General features: G+C 52.0%; 1 protein-coding gene across 1 annotated transcript in view; it reads left to right on the forward strand.

Annotated features, from left to right (window-relative positions):
• Window positions 1–27,535, forward strand: part of ASS1 (argininosuccinate synthase 1) — a 79,221-nt gene that overhangs the window by 23,534 nt on the left and 28,152 nt on the right. The window contains exons 7-12 of the mRNA XM_077835874.1: window positions 1,039–1,113; window positions 8,407–8,477; window positions 9,611–9,641; window positions 17,594–17,684; window positions 20,307–20,391; window positions 24,499–24,563. Coding sequence (XP_077692000.1) covers window positions 1,039–1,113; window positions 8,407–8,477; window positions 9,611–9,641; window positions 17,594–17,684; window positions 20,307–20,391; window positions 24,499–24,563 — 418 coding nt within the window. The remainder of the gene's footprint in view (window positions 1–1,038; window positions 1,114–8,406; window positions 8,478–9,610; window positions 9,642–17,593; window positions 17,685–20,306; window positions 20,392–24,498; window positions 24,564–27,535) is intronic.

Genomic DNA, 27,535 nt, shown 5'->3' on the forward strand with positions numbered 1-27,535 from the left:
TGGAGACAGGTCCATATACACTATTCCTATTCCCAAAACCTTCCGCATCTCAGCATTTCGCGGCTCGCAGTAAAATTCCTCTCAATACCCTGTCCCGTCCCCCTGATCTCGCTCTCCTAGGGCGAGGCGGGAGGTGTCCTGTCAGCCGGTGGCATTACCAAGGTTAGTTAGGGCAGAATCAGGCCCTCTGTCATGAAGGTCCTGAGGAGACATGAAACCATGCCGCACAGATGAGGGAGGATGAGGGGGGCGATCGCTGAGTCCATCCGTCGTGCCCAGCAGCTGTGGTGGTGGGATGAAGGCCTGACTGGGCCATAGAGCCTGAACTCCTCTCTCGCCGCTGGACGCAGCCTCTGCCTCCGGGTTGAGGTGCTTGGGCAGAGGGAAGCTTGTGCGGCTGCTCCCTGGTCTGTGGCTGACAGCAGCCTTGGCGTTCCCGGACCTAGAGTCCAGTGCCTTCCCTAGCACAGCAAGGAGGGGAAGGGGGCAAGTTTGCCTGCTCACTGGGCAGGCCTGGCTTTACCACGGTGCTTTGCTTCTGGAGAAAAAACAGAACTGCTGAACCCTTGCCTGGGGGTGGAGGGTGATCAGGCCAGGAGCTTTGCGCTCGCTTTCACGGCCACGGCAGGTGCTGGGGCGGGTCTGAACCCTGTGCCCCTGCACCAGGGGGACTCAGCGGGGCGAAGGCCCCTTCAGAACTGGCAGGCCCCTTGGCCAGAAGAGTGCCACTCTCCACCACGTAGGTTTCCTCCCACCGACTGACTGCATAGCTGAGCTTTAGCCTGCAGGGGAGAGTCCCCTGGCTCAGAGCGGCTCTTTCCGACTTGGGGCTGCTGCGTGTGAGCTTGCCTGGGGCTTTGTGGGTCAGGATCTCTGCATGGCTGGGCTGGCCCACGTGTGCGAGCAGGGGTCTCAGAAAGGACCCGCTGCCACTGAGGGACATGGAGAAATTGGCCTCCTCCCTCTGGCAGCTTGTATTTGAAATGCTGCAGAAGCAACCTCGCTCAACCCGCTGTCTGTCTCTGCCCCATCTCTCAGATCATTGCTCCCTGGAGGATGCCGGAGTTCTACAATCGCTTCCGCGGACGCAACGACCTGATGGACTATGCCAAGGTACGATCTCCCCTCCGTGGTGTCAGCTGCGCCCCTCATCCTCATGGCGCTTGCCCTTTGCCCCGACGTGGAGGCCTTTTCTTGCCTCTGTTGTCCCCCAATCCGTCCCACCCTCTGGGCCATGGTCACAGTTCTCGCTCTGCCCGGGGGATGGAGACGACATTAGATTCACTTAGCTGTTCCTTAACTGGCCAGGAGGTGACTCGACTGGGGAATGCCCAGGTGCTCCCGGCACATTGGCTGCAAAACCTCCCCTGAAGTGCAAGAGGCGGGAACTGACCCCAAGTCTCCTGCGTGGCAGCTCATGGTGGTTTCACTGGGCTGCCCCACTCCAAATCTATCACTCTTCGTTGCACTGTGGGGTAGCATTAAGAGGCACCGGCCAAGGTCAGGGCCCCATCGTGCTGGGTTCTGCGTAGACGCGTAGGAAGAGACAATTCCTGCCCCCTAAAATCTCCCAGTCCTAAACTAGACAAGGCGGAGGTATGGAGGAAGGAAGGATAATTCTCCCCATTTTACAGATGTGGAGCTGAGGCCCAGATGGCCCGGCGCTCTGTTGCCCCGCGTGATGCGCAGCCATTGACACCAATGCAGAGCGGAATCAGAGCAGTAGCGTTTTAAACCCACTGTACACTGGGGTGAATGACGGCACGTGGTGCAGGGCAGTGGACAGTCAGGCCCAGAGAGATTAAGGGTGAAATCTTGGCCCAATGGGAGTTTTACCATTGACTTTAGGATTTCACCCTGAATTAACTGCTCAAGGTCACCCATGGGTCTGTGGCAGAGAAATGAATCCTGTGTTCCGAGTCCCCATCCTGTAACTTAAAGCACACACCCATCCTTAGTCTCCCTTTAATCCTCATGATGCAGTGTGGCCTAGTGGATCGAGCACAGGACTGGGGCTTGGGAAAATCTGGGTTCTGTTACCGGCTCTGCCACTGGCCTGCTGGGTGACCTTGGTCAAGTCACTGAACCGCTGTGCCGCAGTTTCCCCATCTGTAAAATGTGGATAATGACACTGCCCTCCTTTTGTAAAACGCTTGGCGGTCTACTGTTGAAAAGCACCATGAAAGAGCTGGGTTCTGTTGCTGTTCATTATTATTATTGTCTTGATTCCTTCTTGTTTTCCAGTGCAAAGGTGCTCTGGATTTAGCTGAGCACCATCTCTCATGTCCATTATGGGAATTAAGACTGGCTCTGTGTGAGGTTTCTGCTGCTGTTCCTGGATGCAAGGGTGTGTGTGATAGTGTGATGTTTTAATGGCCCCTAATTACCTGGATGTTAATTGTAATCCATTTGCCAAGGAAACTGGTCCCAGCTCAATGGCTTGCGTAATAGACAAAGCAAATACATTTTCCCTTTTGTCGTCCCTTCCTTTTTGAAGTACAAGTTGCAATAAAACATATTAGAAGTTTTTCATCAGGTTCTTTAAGCGCCCACCAGGGTACCTTTCTTTTTTAGCGACTTCATGGAAATGCTTGACAACTGGGCTCAATCAATCAAAAGGGAAAAAGCAGCTCTGTGCATAAACCAGAAAATTGCTTCAGTTTTTAAATAGCTGCCGTCTAGGCTGGCTGGATAATATCTGTGACGCCAAGGTGCTGAGTTGGAGGGGATGCGCTGCATGGAGCGCTAACAGCGGTGACCGAGGCCTCAGCATCCCATTAAACCCCAGAGTGCTGTGTGTTGAGGATTGTGTTGCCATCTGTTGTTTTATTATTAAGAAGGCAGTTTACAAGAGCTTCCCATATGTTGCCAAACAAATTGTCAAACAGCAGAGTTAGGAAGAGAGCTGTGTTTTTATTATATGGAAAATAGTATGTGTCTCTTTATAAAAGCAAAAAAACTCACAAAAACCCCAAAACAAAACCCCACCAACACAGTTTGGGAGCTCTATTTAAAAGGACAGGGTTGCAAACACAGCTTTCAGAGATACTTGAGCTCCAGGCCTCTCTTTAACGTACAGACAAAAGGAGTTTTCTATTCTTTCATGATCCATGATCTGAAGAAATCAGCTGTTCTCTTCTTGCAGGGCCCAATCCTGCACCTGTTTAATCTTACACACCTGGGTTCCATTGGGGTCTCAACAAGATGAAAATCGGGCCCAAATTGCCTTTGATAATTTTACTGCTCATGTGAGTAAAGTGAAGCACCTGGGTAAAGAGTTGCAGGATCAGGGCCTGGCACACGTATGTAGCTTTAGTCACGTGAGCATTGGCATCATAAGGGTGTTGGCCAGATCAGGCCCTGGAGTTAGTTTTATGTTTGTAATCTGATGCTGTCCACTTAGTTTAGTTCTGGAAGTAGGTGATCAAATGGGTGCTTTAGGAAACCTAACGCAAACAGAAATAGTGGCACTTCTGTCTTAAATTTCACAGAACGCAGGTGTTGGGTGTGAGGGTTTTTAAAATCTGTCTTTGAACATTGCCAGAAATCCAAATACAGGAACATTAGGCTGGTGCCAGAGGAAAAGTAAGTGAAACTGACGATAAACACAAGTAAAACAGATAAGTCTAGTTTCAGTGAAGTTGGTCCAATATGAGAACATTAACCATTTGCTGACTAATGATGGCTTTCGTCAAATAATGTACCTGGATAACGTTCACTCAGATCTACCTTTCAATGCCCAAGCTCAGTGAAATGCAAAAAGTAAACAAACTTTATTGTGAGTCTCGGGTTATTTGGGGGGGGGGTCTTCAAGCCTTAGCTCCTGGAGTCATGTGATGTGAGAATCTCCGCTTCCATTTTTAAAATCATGTTTCTAGCACGCCTGGCGTGGAGGAAAACTTGACCCTTAAAGTCTCAAAAATCAGAAGGCAAATTAAAGTAACCCACACTGTAGTAATTTTAAAAATCTCAGGATTTTTTGAATGCCTGCAGGCTCACAGTACTGAAAGGGCATAAATGGTGAAAGGTCTATTACATCATTTCTCTGTCAATGATCTATGGCTTAGTAACCCGGAAAAGGATATTTTAAAAATATGCAGGGCCCAGTCTTCTGCTAATATAAATCATGGCCATCAGTGGAGCTAGACTGACCTCCATCAGCTGAGCCTCTGGCCCGGAGAGCCTCCCTCTCCTCTCCGTTACAATCTCATACGGCCCAGTTTTAGCCTTGTGGGACTATTCATGCACTTTGAGCATGTGCATAAATGTTTGTCTGCAGGCTTGGGTCTAAATTCGGAGTAACTTGGTTGAGGCCAGTGGTGTGACACCAGCCTAAAACTGGTGTGAGATCAGAATCGGACTCCTGAATCGATCCTGGTCTCAGGCTAAGCAGCCCAAGGCAAACACAACTTTGAAGTGACAACTGTTATGACCATTTTGTAAAAAACACATATAACACCAGGGAACTGGAAACTGGTCTGGATTTCAGATTGAAATGCTTGTTTTTTAAACTCTAATTGGAAACCCAATTAATTTTTCCATTCAAGTCCTGTTAACCTGTGAAAACTCAGGGTCTGAAGGAAAAGGATGCGATGCTGGCGGATGATTGGAGGGAGGCAGGGGCGTGCGTGTGAGGACAGTTGTGAAACAAGTGTGCAAGCGTTCATGCTCTTCTGCGCACAGGCTCCAGGGGAGTGGGCTGGAGGAAGGGAGCTGTTAGCAGACAGCATTACCTCAGGGCCACCCTGTGCTGGTGATTATGGCTCATTAAGAATAAACAAAGAAGAGCATTAATTGACTAACAAGCTCTTGAAAGCTAATGGAGGGATCAGCAGGCTGCTGGAGTGTGAACAGGGTCCCCTCTGTCAGGCTGTGGAGCTTGGACGTGTTTCATGGACCCTGCTCTGAGGGTGAGGGAGGAGGTCTTCCGGGGGGGGTTCCCATTGGGCAGAGTCTGCTTGGAGATCCTGATCTGGGATAGGCGGGCCTGTGCATGCCCAGGCATGGTTATAGACAGACACACGTGTAGTGTTTTGTCCTGTTTGTGCTGTTTCCTTGGTGTTTGAATTTGATCCTGGACTCAGGATGGGGTGTGTGTGTGGGGGGGATTTCTCAGTCTGTCTGAAGTTTGCTGTCCCTTTCTGGTCTCCAATGTCACGTGGCCGTCCAGCTCTATGGCTGGCCCATGTGCCCCAAGGCCAGCAGGCTTTTTACCCACCTCTGATGGGCCTGGGGAAATTGTCATTGGTCTAGGGTTCCCCAGGAGCAAACAGAACGGATACAGCCCCTGGTGAGGAGCTAGTTGGCTCCTCCTTCATCCATTAAAGCGCCAGGGTGGACGCTCCGGGGTTTCTCAAACACCTGGCAGCAGTTCAGTCATTCGTATTTGGCTGCAGATTTGCGCAGCATGAGGACACGAAGGGAAGGCATTGGGTTGGGCCATGCCGATATGCCCTGGCTGCTGGGGGAGCTATTGCTTTGTTGGTCACTGGTGGAACAAGGGTCTGTTTGCATTTTGTTTTCCTCCGGGGTGTTCTGGGTTGGGGGGGCCTTTATAAGAGAAGGTTTTACTCATCTCCATTGCGTCCAAGCACCTTCCAGGTGTGTATTAAACAACGGGAGCAGCAGCTGTCACATGATTGGTGCTTTCTCGCCCCAGGCTGGGGGAGCTGGGCTTGCAGTGCAGTGAGTGAGTTTTGGTAGGGGTTTGGTTTGGTGTTTTCAGGGTGCGTGCTGCTGTGTGTGTGTGTGTGTTAAAGAAGGCAGGTTAAAGTGCACCTGGCACTGGGAGCAGAAGGTGCGAGGTTTGCAACGGGATTGATTTTTGGCTGTATTCTGAACCCATGAAAGCCAGGATGACAATGCGAAGTGCTGGCCCAGTCCTGGCTCCAGCAGCCCACACAGCTCCTCTCTTAATCCGAGCTCTGCCTCTTGTCTGTTGCATTGCAACTGCATCTCTGCGGCCTCCCCTGCTAATTCCCTGCGCTGCCCATTCGCCTCGTGTTCAAAGCCGTCTCATCAAGTGAATTGTCATCCGATAATTGAGTGAGCTGGTGACCTTATGAGGGAGCTGGGTGTTGTGCCTGTAGGGGGTGGGCAGCTGAGTCTGGGTGGGTGCGTGACTCCTAGGGGCACCGCATATCCATGCAGCCATGTACGTCTGTGTGCCAGGGAAACGCACGTGAGGCGGGGAGGGGGAAGCGAGCGAGCTCTGCAGAGCTCGTGGTGAGGTGTCTGTGTGAGGAGGGGTGTCTGTCTATCTGTCTGTCTGCCTGTCTGGTGCTGCAATACAGCTGTGGCCATTCCCTCATCGACCGCTCGGTGCTGTTAACTGCTGCTGAATTTCACCGTAGGATCAGCAGGGATACTTCCCCAGCAGCTAGAGAGGTGCCTGGGCCAGGCCTGCAGCTCCATGCGGGAGACACCGGACCAGGCCCTCGGTAGATGCCGATCATTGTAGCTCCTGGTGCAGTGGGTGGCGTGCTGTTGATTGACACCTGTTCCTCTTGTCTGTGCCCTGATGCTGGGGCCACAGAGGGGCCTGTTGAGATGCAGGGTCCTTTCCTCACGCCACTGCCTTTCACACCTGCTAACTGGGATTAGACCCCGGGCCCTGCAAGGTCCCTGCAAGGACCATGGATGCAGCGTGGCAAACTGTGGCTTTAGTCTGGGCTAGGGTTTGATCCAGCCCCTGGATAGGGGAAGTGCAAGCCCTTTGGCCCTACCCTGCAGCCCAGTGCTTTCCAGGAGTGGCCGGGGGCATGGCCGGGGCTATCCGAAGAGTGGGAGAGCTCTGAGCAGGGCCCCAAGGGTTTTGGAGTCCCCAGTGTAAAAGTGCAAGAGACCCGCTGCTGTACATGCAGAGCAAGAGGGAGAGGTGGTTGAGGGGGAGAAGTGGGCAGATGGGTAGGCTGTGGTGGGTGAGTGGGGATGGGACTGCGGCAGGCACTGCTGATGGGCTGGGGTGAGGGTGAGACCCACACTAGCTTGAATCTCGCTAGCCCCACTCAAACTGGCCGTGGAGATGCAGCAGCACCAGCTTCAGTGTGGGCTGTACAAGCTGCCCAGGACCCTGGGTCCGGACGTGCATTATTAGCCTGTGCCAGGGTCCGTGACACCACATGGTCGCTGCTGTTCTCAGCCGGGCTGGCCGGGTTCAGGTCAGTGTGGGTGTGCCTAGCCGCGCTGCAGTGCAGACTGACCCTGAGAGCGGAGGGTTGGATGGAGGTGGGTCGTGGGTAGGTGAACAGGTGGGGAGGGGTGTGAAGGGGGAGCATGCGTGGGAAGGGCAAGTGAATGGTGTCAGGGTCCTGCCAGGGGCAGGGCTCAGGCAGGCCGAGGTCCGTGCCAGAGGTCAGGACCGGTGTCGGGGTTCCGGGCCCAGAGCGAGGGTCGGAAGCTGAGTGAGAGCTGAAGGATGCTGGGAGTTCAGGAGCAGGGAAGCACGCTCCGTCATGACGGCTCCCTGGGGATCCCCGCTGTGGCCTGGACCCTTCCAGGTACACCCAGAGGGCATATACGGGGGCAGGAGACAATCTGAAGCCTCCCAGGTGGCTGCCAATAGGATCTCTCAGGCGGGACTTCCTGTAGAGTGTGTCTACTGCAGGTTGCGGGGAGCGGCCAGGTCACGGCTGCCGCCAAGCGGCACATGGCAGTGTCCACTGCCTGATGGTTCTGCTGACCTGGGTGCGACTCCTGCCAATCCTTAGCAATGGGAGGGTAGCTGGGGCTCTCTGCATGCGTGTGCCCGGGCGAGCGAGCCATTTTAGAGGGGGTGAGCAGCCTCATTGACTTAGAGCAAAGGAGGGATGTCTCTGACCTCTCCATTCGTTTGGCCTCCCTCTGCGGGTAAAAGATGTTGCCTTAGGGCTGAATGGAGCGATGGCGCTGCAAAGCCTGCGTGCTAGCCGTTAACCCGAAGTCTCTGCTCACGTCGTGGGTTGAGGGTGCTTCGGGGCAAGGAACCAGTCTTTCTGCCCTGTGAAGCGCCATGCATGGATATGGCATGGTATCCGTAGTACGAAGAACACAGGTGTGCAAGATCTGCCAGTCCCTCGGTGTGTGAGTGAATGTGGTTCTGAATGTGGCCCCAGGAATGCAGTGCTCGTGTTCACTTCATGCTGCCTTTCCAGGTGGGCAGTAGCTTGGATCTCCTGGAACCTGCTTTGGCGAGAGATGGCGATTGGCTTTGCCAGTGGGGTTGTGCCCTAGTCTCTTTGAAAAGCTCCAGGGGATCTTTAATTGACACTGCTGCCAGGTCCCCCATTTACTTGCCCGTGTCTTGATGGTAACAGCAGCACTGGGTGATGCGCAGGGTTTTCAGACCCATGCCCTGGGCAGTAATGAACCAGTCTGCCTTTCTCACCCAGCTGGAGTTCTGAGCCTGTTTTCCCTTCACTCCCACAGAAACATGGCATCCCGGTTCCGGTCACTCCCAAGAGCCCCTGGAGCATGGACGAAAACCTCATGCACATCAGGTGAGCCCGGGCGGATGAAGGAACTTCCCAAGGGTGAGGTGTGATCAGCACACTGGCCTGATTCTCTGTCCTGTGCCTTGTGCAGTCATTTCAAAGCAGGGCAATGGAGCATCGGGCCCAGCATCTTAGGTATCAGATGAGGGCTGTCTTCCCCGGGTGCGCTGGGTTCTGACCCAAAGCTGGTCTGTGAAAGCTTCAACCCCTTCTCTGTGGAGCTCAGCATCTCTCCCAATGCCCCATTTCCCAAGTAGAGAACGGCCGTTACTTTGCTTGTCTTCCACACCTGGAGTGCCGTCAGTGGTAAGAGCCCTCTGATGAAGAACCCCCTTGACACGTACTTTCCTCCAAGTGCATAATTTCCCTGCATTACAGACAGACAGACAGACACACACACACACTACTCAGCATCCCTGTTTGTGTGCATAAGGATTAGTAATAGGAGGGACAGAGACTCCTCCATCGCCTAGCCCTTCACCGGTGAAGCTGCTCCTCTGTCTAGGTTCTGCGGGTGCCCATTGCTAGTCTCTGAGCAGCTCTCTGTAGAGCTGGTCCTTGTGAGTCTCCCCTGGTGTAAGGTTGCGACCTCTTCCCTCTGACGTTCTCCTTGCAATCTTGCATGAGCGATGGCGAATGAGCATGTCTTAGTCTCAACTAGTCCCAGCTGGAGAGGATCATGGGGACGTAGTAAGAAACTTTCCCTGGGAGACAGGTTACTCCATAACTACCCACTGCAGGGTTTCTTGCATCTTCCCCCAAAGCAGCTGGTACTGGCCACATAAGAACAGCCTTACTGGGTCAGACCAAAGGTCCATCTAGCCCAATGTCCTGTCTTCCGACAGTGGCTAATGCCAGGTGCCCCAGAGGGAATGAACAGAACAGGTAATCATCAAGTGATCCATCCCCTGTCTCCCATTCCCAGCTTCTGGCAAACAGATGCTAGGGACACACTTCTGGAGGTAGGATACTGGACTAGATGGACCCAGGTCTGATGCAGTCTGGCAGTTCGTATTCTCAACCCTATGGTCCCCATGCTACTCTGTGAGATCTTCCTGACTTTGCTGGGTTTGCATGGGCAGATCTTGGCCCTATCTGTAGATTTTGTTAATTTCTTTATCTCTCTCTCCCCTCTGAAGCTACGAGGCCGGGATCCTGGAGAACCCCAAGGTAATCGATCATCTCCTTTACGTCTCTTGTCTTACATGGCAGTGACTAGGGCCGAGGGCGTGTGATGTATTTGCAGCCTAATTTGAAATTTCACGGCAGGCCGTGTGTGGCGGGGAGGCCAAGCCCTGCCATTCTCCTCCCCCACCCCCACCCCCGCCTTCTCCCTGCTGGTACGTTAATTGCTGCTGGGATGAATAGGGGAAGGAGTTGTTTCAGGGTGACACTGAAGGAGAAAATGTCATTGGGAAACAATGAAGAAGCAATTAGCCAGATGAGGCACTTGACTGAGGGAAGAGGGCGCAGGGCTGGGTGCTGAATGCACCCCAGCTTCCAGAGTGCCGCTCTTGTCCCCATCTGGTGCTAGAGAGGGGAGGTGGGGGTGGCAGGTGCAACCTCAGACTGTTGGAGCGGTTTTGGTCATTCCCCTGCCCATGTGCCACTCAGGAGCCACGTCCCCTCCCGCGTGGCCCAGTTCCGTAGCCCGGGCATGCCTCTTGCTCGCTTGTCTCTGTTGTGAAGCGAAGGGTTAAGAGCCCCCTGGAGGGATTCCTCTCCAGGGGAGGAGTGGGAGCTCTGTGGCGGGATTAGAAAATCCCTTTGTGTGGGGATGTTGCATGGGTACCTTCTCCGGGGCTCAGATCACCTTGGGGAGCTGCTGCTCAGAGGCTGTCCAGCTGAGAAGTAGCCCGAGAGAGCCCTGGCTGGGAGTGCCCTGCAGAGGCAGAGAAGGGGCTCTCCTCCTTGGCTGTTGCTGTTTGTGAACCTGGCTTTGCATGCCAGGGTGTGAGGGGAGAGAGCAGCCAGGTGCTGTGGGACAGAGGGAGATGTTAGGCACAGCTTGTGCAGTGGGTCCCTGACAGGGTTGAGAGTGCGGGATGTGTGGGGAGGAGATCTGCAGACCAGTACTGCTGTATCGGCCTGGAGTGAGGCTGGGCTGTCTGGGGAGGGATGGGAGAATAGAGCAGGGCAGTGGCTGGAGCCTAGCTCCTGACGTGGAGTCATGGGCCGTTGGAGGCTGCAGGACAGCCTGCAGGAGGAAACGCCCATCCAGGATGGAAAGTGGTTCTTCCATCCAGAGAAGCCTGGATTCCAGACTCCTCTCTCCCTGTCAGCAAGGATTTTTCTCCCTTATTGCTATCTCAAGGCTGGGTTTTGCATTGGAGCCAGCTGGGGACAGGCTGGGTGCAGTGGAGGAATGGCGGGGAGAACATTCCCTGCACCACCGGGGCTGCAGATTCTTCTGCCAGTCGAGGGGCCTGGTCCTGTGAGGCGTTAGCCCCTGGGGAGCTCTCGGGGTAGGGAAGGGCCTCCAGACACCAGGCGAATGTGCTGGTCTGGGTTCGTGTTTCCCTGATGTTTATGGGCCAAGGCTCCATAGTTGCTTGGCCAGGGGGAGCTCCCAGGCAGTTGCTGAACCCCCACAAATTGTGGCTTCCCCAGTCAGAAAGGGATGCCGATCTCAGCCTCCCTAATGCAGCCTCCTCGTGACTTCTGCACAGAATGCTGACGTCTCCTCTAAAGAGCCAATCCCAGCCTCCTACCCACTCAGGTGGGGGAATCCCCTCACCCCACTTTCCAGCCACTGGTCCCTACATTAACTGACTCTCATCCCCTGAGGCCCTGTGCCCTGGGTGAGCGGACAGCCCTCCCCGCCCAGCCCAGAGGCTTTCCTTGTTCTGGTGCAGCACCTGTCACCCAGGTAAGCATGGCTCCTGCTCTGACTGTTCTAATGGGGCTTGCTGGGTGCTGTGTTTCCAGTTCATGCTCCACGGGCCTTGCCACACTTAGAGAACGACTTAAACTATCCATCAGCACCAATTAGACAAGCAGTGGGGGGAGGGGGGAGGATGAAGAGAGAGAGATGCAAAGGAATCCTCCTCGCACCCGTGGTGCACTCATGGCCACGTAGCCTGTGGCCAGGCTGGTGCGTCCACTCGCGAGGCAGTGGGGTCAGAGGGGATAGCCCCGGGGAAGAGGGAGTCTCCAGTTTTGGACACAGAGATGGTGACGGCTGTGTGGGCTTACGGGGCTGACAGCGACTTCAATCTGGAGCCCGTCACCACTAGGTTGTGGGCTTCCATCTAGCCCAGGCCAGTCGTGATTATTCCCATCGGAGGCATCTGTTCAGGGGCCTGTGTGAAATGAGCTTGCAAGGTCTCGCTCTAGCTTCTAGCAGATCGGTGTGTGCGTCGCATAAACCACTGCCTCAGAGGGCACCCCATGGGCACCTGCGTTAGCAGCCTCAGACCCGGGTGTGAATGGGCCGAGGGGACTGAAGTCCCCTCTTGCCCCAGATGAGGTCTTTCCAGGTCAGGCTCTGAGGCACCAAGGGGAAGGTTGCCCTGGGCTGTACCTTTTCTCAGGGGGTGAATGGAGGGCCTCGCTCCCCAGGGCCCCCCACCCTGCGACTTTGCCAGTGCACTCCCAGTTCTGTCCTGTAGCAAGTCTTGCTGTTCCAGCCTCTGGGCCCTTCCCTCCCAGATCTGCCAGTGCATCTCGCACCTGGCCTGCAGCTCCCGGGGCCTGGGGCCTTGTGACTGTCACTGTACCTCCGCCCCTTCCATTCCAGCACTGAGCCACTCCAGACTGGAGGCTGAGACCACACCAAGCCCTGCTGTGCTCCCGCGCTGAGCCCAGCTGTCCACGCGGAACCAGCCTGAGGCCATCCCACTTGTGTCACTTGTGACCAAAGCCAGATCAGAAAACTCAGTTTTCTAGTTTAGCACAGTCAGGGAATAAAGGCATTTGCCTTTCTACCTTAACCCTTTCCCAGGTCCCCTTTTAACCTCTCGGGCACCAGCCATTTCCAGCAACGGAATTCACAAGGAGACACTTGCAAGGGATTAAACTTCAGCATAGTCTCTTCCCCTTTCTGAAGGGGTAGTGACTTCACTGGCCTTCACCTCTGCCCCAACCTGCTTCCTGAGCCCAGGAAGAAAACCTGGGGCCTGGGGCAAAGATCTAATTGCTGTGGAGAAGGCCTTCGAAGAAAAGAGGGGTGCCACACCACTGCGAGGCTCCCCCCCCCAAACCTCTCAGACCTGCCAAATGGAGGGATTTGAAAGCAGATGGTTGAGCTATTTTCTGCCTCTGTGAGGCCCGATTGAAGGGCAATGAGGCAGCTAATGTGGAGAAAGATAGAAATTTACTTGCTTTAACTTCATATGGCACTCTGAAAGAGTTCATTCAGTCCCAAGCACAACAATATCCGCCGGATGAATAAACCATTTGCGGCATCGATAGCTCTACATCATGGGTTAGTTCATGGACCATTTGCTTCCAATTTCTTCTCTTCTTGCCCCGTTTTTCTTGCTTCTTTCTTCTCCCCCCCGCTTCATACACACACTCTTCCTTTCTCTCTCTCTCTCCCTCTCTCTCCCCCCCTTTAAAGATGACATTGCAGGACTAGCCCCCCTGCGGGGATGGATAAATAGAAGGCATTGATACACTGCAACAAACTATTTGTCATTTGAACTGTGCTTTTAGGAGAGAGAATAAAAAGAAGGCAGCCGCGCACGGTAATGATGGAATGCAAGCCAAATGTCACTTTTATTTCTATTTAGTTATTTTATTTAATAGGGGTTTCCATAGTTGGCTTAGAAAATTGGAAACTATATGACTTTGACTTCCAATGTTTAGTAAAGAGATTTTAATACTTTTCTTCCTCCCTCCCGCTCCTGTCTTTCCTTTTGAACTCAAAGTTTTTCATCATCTCGAACGGGTTGGTCTAGTTAATAAGTATGATCAGGGCTAGAAAAGGCCAGACGATGTAAGATTGAAATCTGCGGCCCGTGTAATCTGTGGGGGGGGCTGGGGGGGGTGCATGCATATATCTTGTTTAAATAAAGAAAAAGAGGCATGAGAATCCGAGACAGTTTTTGGTAAAATATCTATCTCTCTCTATACATATTTAAAAATAAGTGCGTTGCTTTCTGTCTTGTTTTAAAGAAAACGCAATGTCTGTTCCCTTTGAGGATTGTTCATATGTGTGTGTGTGTCGTACATGTGCCAGATCTTCAGCTGATGTAAATCAGCAAAGTGCCCCTGACTTTGGTGGCTCTATGCCAGTTTTAAACCAGCTGAGCATCTGGCTTCTGTGTGCCCATAGTTAGCTGGGGGTATAAATAGGCACAACTCCTTTGAAGAGGATGAAGTTACACGCATTTACACCAGCAGAGAACGTCCCACAATAGTTAAACTAGAAGGCCTCAAGGTTGTGATGTATTGAGCGCCCTCGGTTCGCAGCAGTTAAAAGTACTCTGTGCCTCTCAGCACTGGGGTTTCCCATAGAGCTGGGCAAGTCACTGTAAAGATGGCAATTTTCTTCTTTCCCAGCATGCGCCAGCTACACGAGACCCTGTGCTCCTCCTGGTGCAGTCACCCTTTGCCCCTGCACGCCTCAGATTCCCGTTTAGTCGGATCTGTCCTCCGGGCTAATGGATCGCACAGGGCTTGAGCCAGAGCCGTGAGTTGGGTGTTGGATTTGGCCTCTTGTGAGGGTGAGTCATGCTAGTGACTGGCACTCTGGGATACTCCATCATGCCTAACAAAGTCAGCTGGTGGCTTGTTGGCTGTCCCTTGAAACAGGTCTGTGGGATGGAGGTGGGAACTGTGGAGAGGCCTCCTCATGGAAGGCTTGTCTACACGGACAGATTTACCAGCATACTTATACCATGTTGTGTTGGGGAAATCCTGCACTCCTTTGCCCGCAGTACCAGTGGCCATATGGGGTAGCACCAGTGCACATTGACTGTGCAGTGTGGTACGGGTAAAGAAGCCAAGATTGTAATGCAGGAGACAATGCGGCTGCATAGACCAACTGATGTATGTGAGATGAGCCTAATCCCCTTAACGTGGCTCTTTCGGGGACTCTATTTGCCATCTGAACAGTCTCCCAGCTGCACGTACTGAATGGATGAAACGTGTGTTGAAACTCCAGGCAGAACTTTGTCCTCTCGATTGGCACGAATGGGGCAGGGGTTGAGTTTCATGATGTAACCTTTGTGTCAGCACATTGAGTGGTGGGAGGAAAGCTTCCGCCAGAACTTGAGAGAGAGGGACAGAGACAAAACTTGCCTGTGTTCTTCTGACATTTCTGCTTTGCTTTGTGGGGTTAGAGAGAGAGGTGCAGGGAAAAGACATGCAGGGAACTGGAGTGAATGGAGAATGCTGTGAAAATAAACTGGGACTGGTGGCAAGCTCTTCTGATTTTTTTAAAAAAAAAAATTTTAAGGGGGAGGGAGTTAGAATTAAATGGAAATTTGTGTCAAAAAGTTAATTTTTCTCCCCAAAAATCTTTAGATGGAATAAACTCAAAACAAAACAAATTTTCATTTCCCATGGAAATGTTTCATTTCCCTTCACCCCCCCACCCCCAATGTGGGTTTGTTTGGGGTTTTTCCAACTTTTCCCTTTTTTTAAAAAAACTCCCAACCCCCATTTTTTCCCTCAGTGAGACTCAAGTAAAAAGGGACAAAAGTTTATTTTTAAAAAAGCCAGATCCCCCTGTTCCTCCCCCATCCCTAGATCAATGCATGAAACAGCTTTTAAGGATCTGATCCTCCAATGCACTGAGCATCCTCAATTCCCCTTAAAGTGCTGCTTGGAGTCTGGCTGGACAGAGCCTTTAGGAAGGATGATCTGGGGATTAAAGCACTGGGCAGGGAATTGGGAGACTCTGGTTTTGTTCCTGTCTTTACCTCTGATTTGCCATGCGCCCTTTGGCAAATCGCTTGCCTCTCTGTGCCTCAGTTTCCCCATTTGTACAATAATAATACTCCCCAATGCCACAGGGGTTTAATTAGTTTAACATTTGTAAACCATGTTGAGATTCTCCGAGATGGTAGTAAGAGAGCTCTGAGGGTTGATATGTACCTAACTGCAACCCTGACAGTTAACAGGTGCATAAGTTCCATTCAAACTAAGTCACATTTAAAACAACAAAAAAATAAATCTTAGGAGGAAGCTATTGCTGTGTCCCCCATGCAAGGGGCTCTCATTCAAATGGCTGGCTGCTTTGAGAGAATGTGTCTGTTATGACAAGCGGAGGATGTCACCAAACGGCACTTCATTAGCCCCCGAAAAAGAAAAAGTCCGGGGGTGGGGGGGGCGTGTCAATGGAATGATTCTCCAGGCGGCCTGTAACTTCAGACACAAGATGAGCCCAGCTATCCTGAGATGAAGAGCTGTCTAGAGTGGGCAGTACAAGGCAGAAGACCCCAAGGGCTGTCTCTGAAATAGGAAAACCTCCCTTTGGTTGTCACAGGAAAAGTAGTGTCAGGAAGTTGTGACAAGCCTGGGCATAGAAGGATTCGAGACCAACATTTTCAAAGTGGGGTGCCTAAAGTTTGGCATCTAAATCCATATTTAGGAACCTAAATCAGTAGCCTGAGTTGATAATGGGAGCTGCTGAGTGCTCAGAATTTGAAGTCAATAGGAGCTGTGGGTGCTCAGCACCTCGGAAAATCAGGGCCAGTTTTTAGTGGGATGTCTGCCACTAGGCACGTGAGTTTGCAAATGGTCTGAAAGCATTTCAGGGCCATTACATCCAGTCCTGTTCGGGGGGGGGGGTGACGAGTGCAGGAGGGAGGCACAAAATTGCAAAGCTTAAAAGAGGCAGCTACATTCACATTCCAGGAGGGGAGAGAGTCTCCTTCCCCCCCCCCCCACCTTTTCTGGTACGTGCTTCAAATGTGGCAATTCATTGGAGTCACCCGAGTCCTGAGCCATAAACTAATTGAGAGAGCCATTTCCACTGGGCCAGCTTTAAAAGAGAGAAGATGCCTCTTTACTATAAATCTGGAAAAAATATACATAAAGGTTGATGTGTTTTGAAATGGGTTTTTGCTTTGTTCCTCTATTTTCCCTCTGGGCATATTAACCTCGGGGACACTGTAAAAAAGCACATGCAGCAGGAGCACCTGCTGGGGTCAGGGCTAGTCATTATTTTTTTCGGTCAGTGCAGCATAAACCCCAATTCTCCGCCTCTGCGTCGCTCTCTGGAAGTGTGCGCTCTGCCGCTCGCTCTCTGCCAAAGTCCCACTTTTTCCTGCCTGACTTGTTCCTCCACAGCTATTCCATCTCCAGCTGTGCGGGCGTCAAAGAAAAAGATGAGATCAAGTTGAGGGGAAAAATTGTCTGATTTCTCTAGCCCTTTGTTCCCAGACCCCTAGTAAGCTCCGGCACTCTCCTTTGTGACGACATCAAAACTCTGTGCTAGGCAGGATTTGCTGCCCGTGATAACCCAGGCTTCTGCTTTTGAGATGGTGTTGGTGAGCGCCCCTGGACTTACGTACAAATAAGCACCAGGAGGGAGCTGAAGTGAAGAGCCCTGGGCAGGGGGGATCCAGATGTTCCATCCAAACTAGTTGCATTGGCCTTCTCTCTCATCTTCTTTGTAGCCACCAAAGGCCTAGATGGCTGTAGGTTGGTAAGCCAGGGACGAGGAATGAGTTGCGGTCCCAGGTCATCATTTTCACAGGAGCCGGAAGACAGCTATGAAAGCATGGCCGCCCAGAGTTGGGTAAGAGGCGAGCCTAGAACAGGGAGAGAGAAATGAAACCCTGAATGGGTCATCTACTGCAGGGATCAAACCTGGGACCTCTGGCTCTTAAAACATTAAGCCTCTCCTGCCTGAGCTAAGGGACCCAACTCTGTGAGCAGCGCCTGTTGAAGATTCCCCAGCCTCTGTCTGTAGCTCAGTCATGCTAAAGTGGGACAGTGCTACCTAGATTGGGTGTGAGTTACACATGGGATGAGAGAGATTGTGGAGATGGAGAGAGGACTGACGGAGGAAGTCAGGGGTGTCTGGATGACGTTAAACCCTGAGTATAAGCAGGGGGTTTCAGGGGCACGGTACATTCACAGTGTGTCATCTGGGAGCGCGAAGCGCTGCATTCGGGCATGCACAGTTATAGCTGGCAGTAGCTCTCACCTTCCCCTCTTCCCTTCAGAATCAGGCACCTCCCGGCCTCTACACCAAGACCAAAGACCCTGCCACCTCTCCAGATACTCCAGACATCCTAGAGATTGAATTCCGGAAGGGTAAGTGCTTTGGGTTCCTAGTTTTATTTTCCAGATTACCTCTTTTGGGGCCGGAGTTTGGTCCCTCCTTCCCCTCGAAGTCCTTGTGGTGGGGATTAGCCATGGACTTCAACAAGACCAAGATTTGGGCTTTTTGTCTTTCATTGGATGTGGGATATTTTGAACAAGGAAGTATAGGAGAATTTGGATCCAAGCTGTTTTTAGCTAGAAGGGGGCATAAGTTTCCAGGCCTGGCTATGGAGCTGAATCCAAACTTCCACCCCCATCTCTGCTCATGCCCCTTTCTGGGTAGTGAGACGGGCCAGTGGTCTCACCCTGATCGCTTTTGGTCAGAGGATACCTCTCCTGACTTCCATCTTACTTGGCTTGGTGCAGCTCTCCATACTAATGGCTGCTGGCTTGCTGGAGTGCCTCATGCCAGCATGTAAGCAGCTGCCTGAGCGCAGAGATGGGCCTGCCTGCTCCCCTATGTGCCGGGGCAGCACGTAGGTGTGAGGTCAGCGACACGTCCCCATGTGGGTGTGTGCCGAACCATGGCAGATGTGGGTGTGCATATGTGCTCCTCTGCCCCGGGAAATGAGCCTGCATATGCGTGGCTGAGATGTCCGTCCGTTCTGACACCTACAGCACAGAGACACCGAGCACGGTTTGAAGCAAGAGAAGGAAAATCTGCAAGTACTTTGATCTCCGCTCTCTCCTCAGCAATGTCCACCCGACTCCCACTGGGATCTGGGCTGGGAGTCGAGGGCGGAATGTGCCCTGGGAGGTCTCTCCTCAAACTCCCATGGAGTCGCTCCAGACAGAAACACGAGCGGAGTGTGCTTTGCTGCCAAAGGCCATGGGTGCATGCTGGGTGCCCCAATGTCCGTAGGCTGATGCATTCCTGAGGCCACAGCGCGATGCATGAGCACAGGGGCATGGTGTCTTATACAGGGCAGTTGTGTGTGGAGAGAGAAGCAAGTGGGCTCTGACCTACAGGAAGGGGGTATTGCCCAGGGGCCTGAGAATCAGGATGCTGGGTTCTCTTTCTGCTCCTCCCACCGCCTCACCATGTGGACTGTAGGCTCGTGCCTTCCCCTCTCTGTGATTTGAAAGAGGGATGAGAAGATGTGAGCGAGGTTTTTCACAGCCCTTGCTCAGAGAGCCTCCAACACGGGTAGCTAGAGAAGGTGCAAAGTCTTCTCACAGAACGAGGCCAGCAGAGCACGCAACTCGGTGGGGAACATCTCACGTTCTCATCATCTCAGGCTCTTAGAAGATGGTGGGGGACCCTTGTCAGGCCAGTATGTCTGCGTGCAGCCCCCCTGCAGACAGGCCGGAGAGTCCTGCTCCATTTTAATGATCCTCCCCGAGCATTAGGAATCTCTCCCTTGCAGCCCTCCCCTCCTGCCAGCTCCCCATTCAGCTGCTAGTTAATTTATTTGAAGTTTTAATCTAATTATTAACTATTTTAAAGGCTAAGCAGCTTTCTCCAACAACAGGGCTGACAACTGGCAGCTCTCCGTTGGGTGGACTGCATCCAATACCCCGGAGCAAGACGATAATGGAAAGGGGGGGCAAGGGAAGGGTGTGCGGGGAGGGCTGAGTGAGAAGGGGCTTAAGGTTCATTATTGCTGAGACTTACATTTAATAGCAATTTACAACCGAGTTTATAAACCCCTGGAAAATCGGGGGTTTAGAATGGGGAAAGCTGACAGGGCCCTTCACTCGACAGCGGCTCTCGCGGGCGCCTTCGTAATAAAGACTAGAAAGGAAGCCATTGAGGCCTGATTGGCAACTGATAGTGCGCTAAATGGTAATGAGAAGGGCAGATGGAGGGGAGATTAGCCTCCGACTCTCAAGAGCTTTCCTTTGTGGGCCCCGCAGCCCCCTTGTCAGCTTCCTAATACATTTATTGCTCATTTCACACTGCTGAAGAAACTGCCTCTTTCTATTCAGAGGTTCCCCCCACCCCCCACCCAGCGCCTTTAAAAAAAAAAAAGTGTAATAATTAATTCATGGAGCCCTCGGCCCTCACCGCGGCCTGCCAGGGACTGGCCTGAAATGGGCTCCCAGTCACTCCTGTCAGGCGGATCACTGGAAGCATGTGTTGCAGTTGTCTGCAGAACAGACACTATAGAGGGGGTGTGTGTGTACGTGTGTGTGTGTGTACACCCGCACCTCCATCACTCCTCCCCCCCAACCCACACACATCCACACACACACACACAAACCCCTTTCTTTGGCTGTTGGGTCGTTTGTCAGGCCCTGCCTCAGCGGCTGGTGGGACAGAAGGTGCTGTGGCATAAGACAATGGCAGAGCGTGAAATTCAATTAGTTAAGGGCCTGGTTGCAATTTCACGGCCCTAAAAAAAGAGGGAGGACAGAAGCCGGGGGGGGGGGGGAGAGGGGGGCATTTTATGGCCTTTTTTTATTTATTTCTCTTTTCTCCTGAGGGCTTTCCCCCCTGAGTGCGGCGGCTTGGACATGCCTTTTTAAGAAGTTATTTAGAGTTCATATCTGTCACATCTATTTAACGTACTCTGGGTGATGTTAAGAGGTGTTCTTGACGTTAAAAAGCTGATTCAGCTCCCTCTCCCACCCACCCCCATCCCCTCTCTGCATCTCTCGCTTGCTCTGCAGGTGTCCCGGTGAAGGTCACAAACACCAAAGATGGGGCAACTCGCCAGTCCTCCCTGGAGCTGTTTGTTTACCTGAATGAAATTGCGTAAGTGTCGTATGCTCGTGCCATCTCTTGCACTCTCATCTTCGGGGAAGAGTCCCCATTGACGTGGGTGCACACGCTCAGAGGGCTTTGCAAGGACACCCACCCACCTCATAGGCATCTGGGCAAGGCATCTAAAGCAGCACTTGTCGTCCTGCAAGATGTACCAGAGATTGATAATGGGATACATAGTAGAGCGATCCAACAAATAACACATGGTGTGCGCGTTTTTGGGCCAGTTGTGGGCTATTCTAGGTTCTGATTGTTTACACAAAGAACAGAGTTTATATAAGTTCACCGGGAAGGGAGCTAGGGTTGCCAGTGTCCGGTTTTCGGGCCACTAAAAGTCTGGTCAGCAGCACAGCGGGACTAAGGCAGGCTCCTTGACTGTCCTGGCGCCCCGCAGCTCTTGGAAGTGGCCGGCATGTCCTTGCGGCCCCTAGGTGCAGGGGCGATCAGGGAAGCTCCATGTGTTGTCCCAGCACCAGCTGCAGGGGTGGCACCTGCGGGTGCGGGTAGCGTGCCGTGCAGAGCCGCCTGGCCATGCCTCCACCTAGGGGCCGGACATGACGGCCACTTCTGGGAGCAGCGTGGAGCCAGGGCAGGCAAGGAGCCTGCCTTAGCCCCTCTCCAGCGCCAACCGGGAGCCACCTGAGGTAAGCACCACCTGGCCAGAGCTCACACCCCAAAACCCTGCCTGCACCCCAACCCTCTGCTCCAAGTCAGAACCCCCTCTCACGCCCTAACTCCCTCCTGGATCCTGCACCCCTTCCTCCACTCCAACCCTCTGTCCCAGCCTGGAGCCCCCTCCTGCACCCTGAACCCCTAATTTCTGGCTCCCCCCAGAGCCCTCACCCCCTCCCGCACCCCAGCCTCCTATCTCAGCCCTGAGTCCCCTCTCACACCCAAACCCCTCCCGGAGCCCGCACCACTTCCTGCACCCCAACCCTCTGCCCCAGCCTTGAGCCCCTTCCCACACCCTGAAGCCCTCATTTCTGGCCCCATCCCAGAGCCTGCACCTCCAGCTGGAGCCCTCACCCCAACCTCCAGCCCCACCCAGTGAAAGTGAGTGAGGGTTGAGGGGAGAGAGAGCAACAGAGGGAGGGGGGCTGGAGTGAGTGGGGGTGGGGTCTCAGAGAAGGGCAGGCCAGGGGGTGTGGCAAGGATGTTCGGTTTTGTGCAAACAGAAAGTTGGCAACCCTAAAGGGAGCATTGTCTAATGGTTAGAGAACACGACCTGCGGTTCTAGCCCCAGCTATGCTCCTGACTCCTTGGCGCAGGGGCGATCACAGGGAACCAGTGGCCCAGCTGAGCCCAGAGCCCAGAATCCTCCCTTCCATGGTAACGCTCAGTTCCCTTGGCGTGTGTTATGACTGGGAAGAACTGGGTTTCTCGTAATTGTGTCAGCACTGGGCCATCAGTCCCTGTGTTCTAGGTCACCCTCCCCAAAGGTCCGATTGCCCCAGTGGCCCCTGGGTAAGTACCTGCCATCCAGCTGGAGTGACACATAGCTACTCATGTGCTAGGTGCTCAGGACCCCACCCTGTATCTACTGTGTAAACGTCATCCCCTTCCCACTTCCTCCCCCCACCACCAGTTTTTCAGGTAGGTCCCTTCCCTTCAGCCATCCCTGTCCTCCTCGCTCACTGCGAGGGATGATTCTGCTTTTACAGGGCTACCAGAAACAGAAGATTTGGTCACCTGTCTGCCTTCCCTGTCTCTTTTCTGTCTCCCTCCCTTTGTTGGGAAGTGGGTGCTTAGGGTTTCCTTCTCTTACAGATAACTGTGGTGGTGGATTCCCTCCACCACCACCAAGTCCCCGAGACACAGACCCATTCTTCCGTCCCTGGAGAACAGGACCGCGTTCCACCTTAACAGGGCCTCCAGGGCCATTTCTAAACTGAGTGGCCAGGTGACTGCAGAGTGCCATCCGGCTCTGATTCTTTCCTCACTTATTCCACTGATGCCAGTAAAGCTGCCTCTGACTGACCCCCGCGGGTGTGAGCGGGGAGTCGTCTTTACTGCAGCCCCAGGGTCAGGACTCCAAGCTGTGGTTCAAACTAAGAACCTTTCAGCTGGGCACGATGCTTTCATGTACACCTTGGCAAATGTCCCTATGCCCCTTCCCTCTGGTACCTTCCACACGGCTCTGTGTTCCACCGCTTCTCAAAGGGCTGTGGTCCCGTCTTTGGCTCAGAAGTAGGCAGGCCCCAGGGGAACCATTCATCCGTCCCTTTGCCAAGTGCCACACAGACGCCCCGTCCCGCTCCTCCTTTGTGCCCCTGCCTTTATCCCCCTGCAGTTGAATGCGAATGAACTTTTCCATGTACTTCTCTTTTTAAATGTTAATTAAGTGGTTTTAAAATGACTTCACCAAGGGCGAATGCAGCTGCAGCGGCTCCCCCTCGCCCCTTCTCCTGCCCGTGTATTTGTCTCGTGGCCTGCTGGGCCACGTTTACTCGGGGATCTACTGGCCCAAGGGGTAAGCGAGGAGATGAAAGGAGGATTTGCATTGGCAACGAGGCTCGGCTTTTGGGGGGGCAGGGGGTCTTCCACATTCCCTTCTCTGTCCAAGCTGCAAAAAGGGATATTTTTTGGTGGCGTGGTGGGGGGGCGGACTCCTGATAATGGATCATATTCCAGCTGTCCCCAGCCTACTGTGAGGCAGCGTGACTGCTGACAGACCCTGTTTGCTGGCTTCACACACACGCTACGCACACATGTACTGGCCTGGCACCTCAAAGGTATTTAGGTGCCTAACTCTCAAGTACCTCAGCACTTTTGTTGAGCCAACATGTGTCCATGGTAGCGCTGGGCTCTGCTCAGTGGGGCAGGGAGGGGAGAGAAATGCCATCACCCACTTTCCTCACCTCTGCTTTGGGCTGGCACCACCAGGCCTGGCGCTCCCCTGAGCCACCTGCCCGTCGTGATGCTGTCTGGTGGTGCACAGCATCCTGATGTGGGGCGCTGTGCAGCAAAGTCCAAGCTAACTCCAAGGCTTCGTACCTGCCCCCCTGAGCCATGCTCTCAGGGCCTGGAGGGAGGCTGCGGGAAGAGGGACCATCCCATGAATTCAAAAACGGCTGTTGTAATTTCCCTTTGGTGGCAGAGAAGAAACAGGGCGGTAATGATTAGAAAGGGGATTCTTTACTGAAGCTGCTGGCAGACAAGAGCCTGGTGGTTCTCTCAGGCTCTCCGGTTCCCAGGCTGACTAACCCAGTCTGTGCTGCTTCCTGTCTTCACGCTGGGTCTGCCTAACCCCTGGCCTGGGGTAGGCAGCCCTGGTACAGGCTGCTGACTGCAGTCCAGGTGCTGACCCGAACTGTGGGCATGTCGTAGTTAATGGTATATGGTGGCTGAGAGTGTGAGAAACCCCTGAGGAAGCAGAGGGGAAGGCGAGGCTATGGGTGAGGGGGCTGTCCTTTTTCAAGCCCCCTCAGGGGTTAATCTGGAAAGCCTCCAGATTGTCCTTGCAAGCCCTCCTATGTTGGTATCCTCTGCAAATATTGTTAACACATTCTCCACTCCACTATCCAAGTCATCAATGAAAATATTGACTAGTACCAGACCTAGGACTGACCCCTGCTGGACCCCACTAGATATGGCCTACCAATTTGATAGGTAGGCCGTAATGGTTTGACAGCAAACCATTGATAACTACTCTTTGAGCGTGGTCTTTCAACCAGCTGGGCACCTATCTTATAGTGATTTCACCTAGACCACATTTCCCTGCTTTGCTTATGAGAATCTTAGGTGGGACTATGTCAAAAGCCATGCTAAAATCATGATATGTCACATCTTCTGCTTCCTCCTATCCGCTAGGCCAGTAGCCCTGTCTCTGGGGCCAGATCGGAGGGGCTCAGGTATCACAGTGCTGGCCACAGCATAAAAGCCTAGCCAGAACTTCCCATAAAGCCAGTAGATTCCCAGTGACCTCAATGGGAGTTGGACTGAGCCCTTCTAGTGCAGAGTGCCAGAAAGGGCTGACTCTTCCCAGCTGGCATCCCGTAAGCTCCTTTCACCGAGCTGCTCAGCTGCTTCCCAGTGGCTTATTCATCCCCTGGCAACATGTGACACCTGTCCCCCCTCTCCTCTCCTTTCTCTCCACAGAGGCAAGCACGGCGTGGGGCGCATTGACATTGTGGAGAATCGGTTCATCGGCATGAAGTCCCGAGGTGAGAGCCCCTTCCCTGTGCAACTTCCTCCCACTCCCCAGCCCCAGGCAGCTCTAAGGACCTGAGTCTCAAAAAAAGAGCTGGCTACTCTCCACTACCCAGCAGTTCTTGGGCAGAGGGCAGGATCCAGAGCTATGAAGCCCTGGAAGTGAAATCCTGGCCCCGCTGATTGAAGCGAAAGGGAGTTTTGTCATTGATTCAACAGAGCCAGGATTCTACCCTATGAGTGCGCTTATCCAGCCTCTCTTACCATTGTAGGTGAGCGTCTGGTCATCAACAATTGCTCTCGATATCTAACCAGCAGCCTCTCTTAATAGTAACTAATGCTCATTGGATTAAGGGGCCCTGTTCCTTTCCTCATGTGGGACGCAGTGTGCACAGGATTGGGGCCTGGGATTGTAAGTTTTTTTGGGCAGGGACTTTGTTTGTGCATGTGAGAGAGATCCCTGATTGTGATCGCAAGGTGTTACTGCAACACAATTAATAAATAATAATAACCAGATGTATGTCCTCCCACCTAAAAAAGCATATTTCTAAAATCTCCCTTTCTTTGCCTCTGAACCTCTGAGTCTAGAATCAATTTTTCATTTTTAAGGACTTTTAACTTTCCTCTTCAGTGAAAAACGTTGCAAACGCCAAGGAACTTCCTTCTAGTATCTTGAGCTAAATGAACCAAAGGGGAAACAGCATATATCTAAGCCATTATTTGTTACCAGTGGACAAATGTCAAGGTTTAGTCAGGGAGGGGGATTCAGTGTTACCAGTTCCCATGATTTTGTCACAAGCTCTCACAATGTTTAGTGTTTTCCAAGCCCCAGTTCCTGGAGTCAGGGGATTATGTTAGACTCTTGGTTTTCATTGAAAAATATGAGTTTCTAGCCCTGAAGATTGCAGGGATAATCTTGGGAACATGATCCCCTAAAGGTTAGTAACTCAGAAGGCAAATAAAAAGAACCCAAAATGTTTTTAAAATCTCATGATTTGTAAGCCAATTTCTTAATATTTTCATTTACTTATTTATTTATTTATTTTGGATGGCCTGACTCTTAAACTCTTGGGGTTGTCATTTGTCAATGAGAAACAGCTTAGTTGAAAATCTCAGGGGACAAGAGTTGCCTCCTTCCAAAGTGAATATCAATACAGCTAGTTAGCATCTCCATTTCATCTTCCCCCCTCCCCCTTTTAACTCTCGTTAATATCTATTTATGCACTCCCTTTATTTAAACCTGCTCTAGGTGGCAAGGCAGGAGCTAATATTATGATAGCATTTCACAGCAAAATACAACCCACCTCAGTCTTCCTTCAGATCAAGACAGGAGGGAATTATTTACAAGTGCGTTAGCAAGACCAGCAGCCAAAGGCCCAAACCCCCTGGTTTGATTTTAGTTAGCGCAATTGAATAAAAAAAACCATCAGCCCTCTAAACCTTTGTATGTGATTCTCAGGACACTGAGTCATTTGTCAAGATCTTTTTTTGTTTGTTTTACTTTAAAGAGTCTCCGATGTGCTCCAGTGACCCTTGCAGCATTCAATAATTGCCCTAAACCCCATTTAACCATCATGTATGTTTTCCGCATGTCATTGTTGAGTGATAACCGGCGTGTTTGGGTGTAAACAGGAGATTTCTCCTTTACTGTCAGCCTCCTCCATGCTAGGGCAACAATCCAAGCATTACAATGTTAGACATTGCCGTGATGCTGCAAGCCCCTGCACTATGGCATTGCTGACCACGTAAAACATTTTACATTGTGCTTATTACTCTTCATTATTTGTATTACTATAGCACTTAGGATCTCTACTTATGGACCAGGACCCCATTCTGTGTCCATCTTTCTTTAGCAAAGCATTTAAGTGCATGCTTAACTTTAAGCATGTGCTTAGTCCCTTAGGGTGAGTCTACACTACAAAATTAAGTTGACCTAAGTTACATTGACTTGCAGCCACCGCATTAGTTAAATCACTTTTGCACGTCCACACTACACTTCTTATGTCGGCAGTGTGTGTCCTCACCAGGAGCGCTTGTATTGATGGTATTGTGAGTGTGGGGCACTGTGGGATAGCTACTGAAAGGCAGCCACAGTCAGTGTAAGCAACACAGTGTTTGCTCTGACACTGCATCAACCTAACTACATCAACTTAAGCGCTACACCTCTCGCAGAGGTGGAGTTAGTAAATCTGTGTCGTGGGCGAGTTACATCAGTGGGAGCAACATTTTAGTGTAGACGCTTACAGAGTTAGGTCGACATAAGCTGCCTTACATCAGCCTAACTCTGTAGTGTAGACCAGGCTTAAGTTTATGCCTAGCTTTGCTAAATTAGGCCTGGTTTATACATAGTTTTTGTACTGGTATAATCTCATCAGCTAGGGATATGCATTTCTTCCCCCAATATAGTTATACCAGTAACACCTAACATGGTATAAAGGTGCCTTACCCCTGTAAGCTTATTCCCCTTCCTATTCAGGAATAAGCTCTACCCATCTAGGCTCCTTTATTCTGGTATAACTGCATCCCCACTAGGAGGTTCGTACAGCTTTAACTACACCACTATAGGTAAAGTCATACAGGATTTGTGAATAGACCATGTTTTAGGGCCGGGATACATGAGAGAGGAAATTGTACGTAGAAAAGGGACCTCGAGGTCATCAAGTCCAGCCCCCCTGAGCTGAGGCAGCACCACATAAACCTAGACCACATGCTCATCTCTTGGTATCAGCAATGGTATGAAAGGTCTTACATAAAAAATATGTTTACGTTTGTTAAACTTCACAGCCCGTATGATAGCGATCACAGTGGAGTGTGCCAGAGGAATTCTCTTGGGGTAGGTCTACATGCATAAACGGTGCTGTTTTAACTACATACCAGTGTGGAGAAAGTAGTGGAACTAGAGCAAGGCAAAAAATTTTGGATGAATACTTTATTTGCTGGAAAATGCATTTTCGGGTCAGCCTAAAAGATTCATGAACTTGGGCTG

This window comes from Eretmochelys imbricata, chromosome 16 (assembly GCF_965152235.1).
Source record: "Eretmochelys imbricata isolate rEreImb1 chromosome 16, rEreImb1.hap1, whole genome shotgun sequence".
NCBI lineage: Eukaryota > Metazoa > Chordata > Testudines > Cheloniidae > Eretmochelys > Eretmochelys imbricata.